The sequence below is a fragment of the Rhagoletis pomonella genome, unplaced genomic scaffold, assembly GCF_013731165.1.
Source record: "Rhagoletis pomonella isolate Grant_MI unplaced genomic scaffold, Rhpom_1.0 Rhpom_scaffold_00005, whole genome shotgun sequence".
NCBI lineage: Eukaryota > Metazoa > Arthropoda > Insecta > Diptera > Tephritidae > Rhagoletis > Rhagoletis pomonella.
The window spans coordinates 75398428-75405432 of NW_023458559.1; the positions used below are offsets into that span (position 1 = coordinate 75398428).

General features: G+C 38.4%; 2 protein-coding genes across 4 annotated transcripts in view; both read right to left on the minus strand.

Annotated features, from left to right (window-relative positions):
- The window catches only part of LOC118739561 (ADP-dependent glucokinase-like), a 271958-nt gene that overhangs the window by 239368 nt on the left and 25585 nt on the right, over positions 1 to 7005 (minus strand). The window lies entirely within an intron of this gene.
- The window catches only part of LOC118739564 (phospholipase B1, membrane-associated-like), a 9708-nt gene continuing 7191 nt past the window's right edge, over positions 4489 to 7005 (minus strand). The window contains exons 2-6 of the mRNA XM_036470958.1: positions 6450 to 6669; positions 6035 to 6378; positions 5305 to 5758; positions 5091 to 5217; positions 4489 to 5012 (exon numbers count right to left, since the gene is read on the minus strand). Coding sequence (XP_036326851.1) covers positions 4861 to 5012; positions 5091 to 5217; positions 5305 to 5758; positions 6035 to 6378; positions 6450 to 6647 — 1275 coding nt within the window. The 5' untranslated portion in view covers positions 6648 to 6669 and the 3' untranslated portion in view covers positions 4489 to 4860. The remainder of the gene's footprint in view (positions 5013 to 5090; positions 5218 to 5304; positions 5759 to 6034; positions 6379 to 6449; positions 6670 to 7005) is intronic.

The window sequence follows — 7005 nt, forward strand, 5'->3', positions numbered from 1 at the left end:
TATTTTATTTTATTTTATTTTATTTTATTTTATTTTATTTTATTTTATTTTATTTTAATTTGTTTTATTTAAATTACTGGCGCCTAATTATTTTAAGTCAGTGATTGATCACTTTCTTTCTATAAAATAATAATAATAATATCATTTCATATCATTCCATTCATTTTATTATACATACCGATCATTTTCTCCCGAATTTTATTTTATTTTCTTACCTATTTTTTATGTACTTTATTTTACTTAATTTTTTTTTAATTTCATGCAGTGTATGATTTTTTATTATATAAAATTTCGTCTTGCTGCATTCACACAACTTGCACTTACTCATTCTCCCTGCAACTGCATAAAAGCACATTGACCGATTTGTACATTTACGGTATTTAATACCGAGAAAGGCCAGCCATAAGCGTCTCACTTAGAATTTAATTAAAGTGGCTTATTTACATACGAATAGATAGTAGCTTGCAATGGCATGGAAATTTGCATATCGCCACCATCTACAAAAGAGGCATAACTCAGAAATCAGATCCGAAAATGTAAATAATTGCTTGTGGATCCTACAGATTTAACACAATTCATACGAAAACAGATATAACAGTAGTTTTCTAGTTAGGGAATATAATCATGAAGATAAAAATATTAGCATTAATTGGAGATAAATCCTGCGAATTGATGTATTCGAAAAACCGGACTAAATTTTTTTAGTTTTGAAGAACGTGTGCGACATGTATGTGTGTGGGTATTTGTATTTGCACTCATTTTGACATTTAATTGTGAATACCCGTAATTAAAATAATAATGAAACAGCCCTCAATATTGTTGATTGCTTTAGTTGAAATATTTAATTCAGAACCCTTATAGCACATTGCACTTTACTCAAACAGAATCACGTTTTCCCCTTGAATTTGAAAGCTGTGTTTCATTCAGACATGCTTTTTCCTATAAAAATTTCTTCCAAAAGTCTTCAAAACCTACCAAACATAACGTGCCGGACTTTGTAATCAAGTTGACCAGCCAACGGTTTGCCATTTAGAATTCATCGATTTTTGATTTCTCTCTTTCCTTTGATACTAACAATTTCTTCTTTTTTCATTTTATGGTTTTGCTCCAATCCATTACATACATATGTTGTCCGACTTTTACCAAATATGACAGTGCAGCCTACACTTTCGTATCCTGTTAGAATTCGAAAAAAGCCTTGAGCTAAAAAACACCGAAACACTTAGCCAATTTTATAGGTCCAGTCAGCCTCTGGAGAAGTATAAAGCTGATATATTTTATAATATCCGTTGCGTTACCACTAAAAAGAAAAAGAATATCCTGGAACGGCACAACCGATAATCAAATAAGGCTAGAAAAGCGCTGGGTGCTAGTTATGAAGTTCCGCAAGCAGCTGACTTCCACTCTAGATCCCTCTGGAGTAGTTATCAAGAACGACCCGAGATGCTTAAACCTGAGCCTCACAAAAGGCAGGACAGCTGAGAAGACCTACCGCATGAATTCCCATTGGGCAGTTTTCAGTCAAAACCTTCACCAACACCGAAAGTTGTTGCTTTGTAAGCTGGAGTTGCCTAGACCGCCCACAATCAACTATCGGAAAAAAGGACTTTTATTGTCGACGTCTCCTCCCAGCGTTCGCTGAGCCTACTAAGAGCCCATTTGTCCAGAAGCAGTCAGCAGGTTGCCATAGGTAACCCAACGACCTCCCTTTCCTTGGTGATGGCTTCTAAGGTGTCCAGCCTGGCCAGTTCATCGGCAGTTTCCTGCAATATCGGTGTGTTTCGGAATCCAAATCAGTCTGTTGTGGAAGTAATCCTAGTGAATTGTTCATTCCCAGACTAGTTTTTTGGAAATAAGTCTCGACATTTCAATCCGAGGCATTTGCAGTTTTCAAGACCATAGATTACACTGGTCTACAAGGGTTTTGCGAATAAGACGGGACCTGGTGTTTCCGAACGGATTTTTCGTGCTGAACACGAATCTGGGGTCCAAAACTTCCCATCACGTCACGTTTTCGAGAAAAAAGGGGTTGAAACCCCTAAAAACAGCGTTTTTGGACATTTTCGAAAAATTGTAGAGCTGAACCCTGACGTGCTACAAACTTTGTATATGTCAGAAATTAAAGGCTAAATCGTGCCCTTTCGAATGAGCCCTATGCCGAATTAATCGCATGCACCCTTAGATCAGGGGGTGTATTTGTGTCTAGGAGTGAAATTTTTATATCCACCATATTCGACCCGTCATCTTAAATTTTTAAAATCTAACTGCAGATTCGTAATCAGCGACTTTTAATATAGTTAAAGCCTTGGCATTATTAATTTTCTATGATCGTTTAAGATTAAATTCTTTCTGTGATCAATTTTTCCTGCACCCCTAAACACAAATACACCCCCTGCTTTAAGGGTGCACGCGATCAATTCGGCATAGGGCTCATTCGAAAGGGCACGGTTTAGCCTTTAATTTCTGATATATGCAAAATTTGTACCACGTCAGGGTTCAGCTCTATAATTTTTCGAAAATGGCCAAAAACGCTGTTTTTAGGGGTTTCAACCCCTTTTTTCTCGAAAACGTGACGTGATGGGACATTTTTGACCCCGGATTCGTGTTCAGCACGAAAAATCCGTTCAGAAACACCAGGTCCCGTCTTATTCGCAGAAAAAAAGTTGAAATTTGTAGACCAGTGTTACGTGGTGGAAAATACGTGTTGATTCAGGAGTTTACGTATCTGGCGCGACAACCAAGCTAGGTACAGTCAAAGCCCTTCAACTACTTCCAGACTGGCTTGGATATGCAAGCCTCGTCTAAATTATGCTGGAAGATATAAACTGCTTGTTTTCCTCTGGCTACGAAGTCACTCGGCAGTACCTAGTAATGAGACATCGGACTATATGGCAAGGGAGGACTTGGATGAGGTATTCCTCAGTTCGCAACCAGTTATATCACTCCCACCTTCAGTCATAGCTTCGAGACGCTGCAAGCGCGCAAACCTTAATTCTTGATACTTCTCGTAGCACAAACACCTGACTGGTAATCGGCATACATACATTTAATCCCCATTTTCTCTACCTGTCTTGAAAAGAATGAGACAACAGAAAACTTTATGTGTCTCTGTCCACCCTTTGAAAGGTTTAGGTATGATTACTTTGGTACCGATGCTCAGAGGCAGACGGTCAACTGAGCTCCTTGATGCCCAAAAATTTGCTTCGATTTATTCGTAAATCATATAAACTTAGAACAGACTAAAGAAATGTCAAAACAGTACAATGGGCGGTATGTAACAGGTATGCTGTTTCAGAAGGCTTATTCCGTTGTAGTTGACGCATATGGCAAGGTCACCGTCCTAGTGAATTGGGCAGAGCACACTTACAGAAATTCCAGTACTCATGCATCCGTTCAACCGACCATATTCTGCATAGATATTTGAGTATCTCAGCTGACAGCATTGCATTTTTTTAAGTGGCGTAATTGCTATTCGAACCTCGTCATAGTCGAGAGGTAGGATCCCGGCTCAGTCATCTTCGACACGGGTTTGGGATTCATCATCGCTGCTTATTTCAGTGCAGTTACCATTCAACAGGATGAAAACGTGCTTCCTCCATACTTTGTATATAGTATATCGATGGCTGAGTGGAAAGTCGACCTATCTCGGCAGCCAGTTCGAAAACATTCTATCTCAAAAATCTTTTCAAGAACGCCTTATTTCAGAATTCGTTTCAAAAACGCCCTATCTCAGCTGCCGATTCAAAAACGCCCTATATCAGCATATTTTCAATACATTTTGAAGGAAGATAGGGCGTTTTTGAACCGAATTTCGAGATAGGGTGTTTTTCAATAAAATTCTGAAATAGGGCGTTTTTGAAAAGTTGTTTGAGATAGAGCGTTTTCGGACTGGCAGCCGAGATAGATCGATCTTCCACTCAGCCATCGATATGCTCTGGACAGAAGAGCTGACTTAATGCATCAAAACCTCACAGGGGTGTAAGGATATGCTAGAATAACATTTGTGGACAATTATACATCACAGCATTATCTGCGGATTCTGAGTTCATTTTTATGGTGTCAAGTTAACCGAAAAACATTAATATACTTAGGGTCCTCTCAAGTCGTTAAAACAGACCGGGCGCAATAAGCAGGTGAAGTAATATAGCTGATTTCTCCTCTTATTTTCTGCCATTTGGCTGTCTTACACAATTCAATGAAAAGTCCTTCTTCTCTTCCTTATTGTTTCCCGATTTTTAATTCTACTATACCTTGAAAATCGAGTTAAAAAAATTACTAAAATTTCTAACTAACTAATCTCTACTACAACTCATAACAATCGCACTCCATCTGGTATCGCTCCAACCGGTGGTCTATTAAAGGCTTAATGCCGGTCTATGTCACCTTCACCCCTTTATAGACAATGTAATGTTGGAGTTGCGCCACAAAAACTTAATTCAATTAACCCTTCAATATTTTATTAAGCTTTTTTAAAATTAAATATGGATTTCTTCGCAATTTATTGTTTCCTTTTTGAATAATTGCATATACATACATATTTATTTTACAAATATCTCGTTTATATTTTGCATTATTAACTAGCATTTAAACTATTTATTCCCGTACTTACGTTTATTCGTAATGTATGACTATTTTATAAATACTTATGGGTTTTTTATTGCAAAGCCAATTCTACGTGTAGTATGTAAATGTATTTGCAAGCATATGAATCGACACATGACTAACTAAGACTATTGGCTCCATGCACTTATATCTAATTTATCACAGAATTTTATTATTAAATTATTCGCATTTTCCCCCCAGAAATCAATCGATGAAACGTGACGCCTCGCGACCGTTAATCGAAGTTCAAAATCAAAGTCACAATTGAAAATCTTTACGGCTGTTGACGCGTGTCATAAAATAAGGGTGTTCCGCTGTCGGGCAGTGGAAATTCTCCAACAGTCTTGGTTCCGTCATAATGCTTTTATTGTCGTCGTCTTCCAACATATTATTCCACAGATAATTGGCACCTGTTTAAAATGTAATTATGGTATTAAAATAAATTGAATAAATGCACAGCGTGCCCGTGAAATTACTGAATGACTTACTAATAGCATGTCCACGCTGACTAAGATGGAAACAGTCCTCTGAAAGAAACTTGAATTTGCCCGCGTCATCGCTGGACGGGAAGAAGTCATCAAATAAAGTAAATGGTTGTATGCTGATGGTGAATGTCTGCGAATCAGAAGTGATTAATCGATTTTTTTGTGCCTAATAAATATCCAATATGGTAAATATCTTTTCTTTTTTTGCTTTACTCACCTCCGAATTGAACTCAGCTCTATTCACTATCTCCCTATCCTTTGCAGCCCACTTTTTCATTAATTGCTTCATCCTCGCTACTTGCTGCCTGGGCTTTGACACCAAACAGGGGCATTCAAATGTTAGAGTAGTATGACACACTGGCGTCTTACTGCTAAGGCCCACCAAAAAGTCCAGATTTGGTGCTGGTACTACATTCAGCATAAGGCGTGGTACGTTGTCACGCAAATAACGATAAGTTTTCACCATATTCTCCTCATGCCTTTTAATTGCATCCTCAGGTCGTGGTAGAAAGCAAACATCAGAGCAAAAATCATTATTACCAACGAGTAGTGTGATGAGCTTCCAATCGGCAGTCATGTTCACTTTGGGGTCACGTGACATACGTTTGACAATCACTTGCGCTTCGTACGGTATGTCGCGCGACATAGCACCCAGCTCGGCGACATTGAATCTGAGTAATTTATGTGAAACGAAAAATTATTAGGGCGATTCACGATTTGTGGCATTTTAAGAGTAAAGTTTCTACATAGTAATCTAGCGCGCATTTTATTCTTTGAAAAGCAACAAAATGCGTACTAGATTGCTACGTGGCAACTTTAAACCCCAAATACTACAAATCGTGAACTCCCCTATTATATGTATGTACGTACGTATATAGATTTTAGTTTGCAAAACATTTATTTTCAATAAGAGTCACAGAAATCATTCTACGACCGATTTTACTCACTTCGAACTACGATCCGTGGAGAGTCCATCTTTCAGCGAATAGCCATACAAGTTCGGATTGAATTCCTTGAGTATATTTGGCAGCGTCAAATACTGCCGCCACGTACCTTGCCCACCAATACTCCATACCATACCACGATTCTCCACTGTGACATGCAACAAATTAGTGGCGAAAATACCATTACCAGCCGTCAACGAATCACCCATTGCTCCTATAACATCTATATCACCAGGTCGCAGGCGATGCACTGAGGTGGGCCGTGTTTCGCTGCGCTTTCCGGGCCCATTTAGCGCATCGCAGAAGTTTACTAACGAACGAGCGCGTGTATTGAGATTTTGTGTTTTCTGTGATTTGTGCAAAAATGTTAACGGTGAATGTTTTATTTAATTGTATTTTTCTTCTACCATCAACTTACACCCATATCTCGCGCCAACTGTCTATTATCAGCATTATCACCAGAACGTCCAGCCAAATTCAAACCGAACAAACGCAACGGTCGATACAGGTCACGAAAAGTGACATCCAATGCTGTACGCTGCGTTACCACAGGGTGACCGATGTGACTTAGAACTGCGCAGAGCAGCAGGTAATACTGAATTAGTGTGCGAAACATCGTATACAATGTGAATTTGTAGCTGAAATAGAATAAAAATAAATGTAATTAAATTAAGTAGGAAGCTCAGTTTAGGGAAAATGTCGATTTTCAATGCTAAGGTAGGTTTATGTAGTCCATTATTATTCTTAATCTGCTTGTATTCTTACCCTGTCTGAATGCCAATCGATAATATTTATCATAACATGTACAATAATTTTTAACTTGGCTAATGCCGATTATGTGTATGCCTCTTTTCCTTTGCCGGATTAGGACAGATTTCAAGAGGTCGGACAGTTTATTGCTCCATCATATGTCGATCAGCATAATCCCCGGACAAAGATCCGATATGCAAATAGAAGTTATCCTGTTTTCGTAC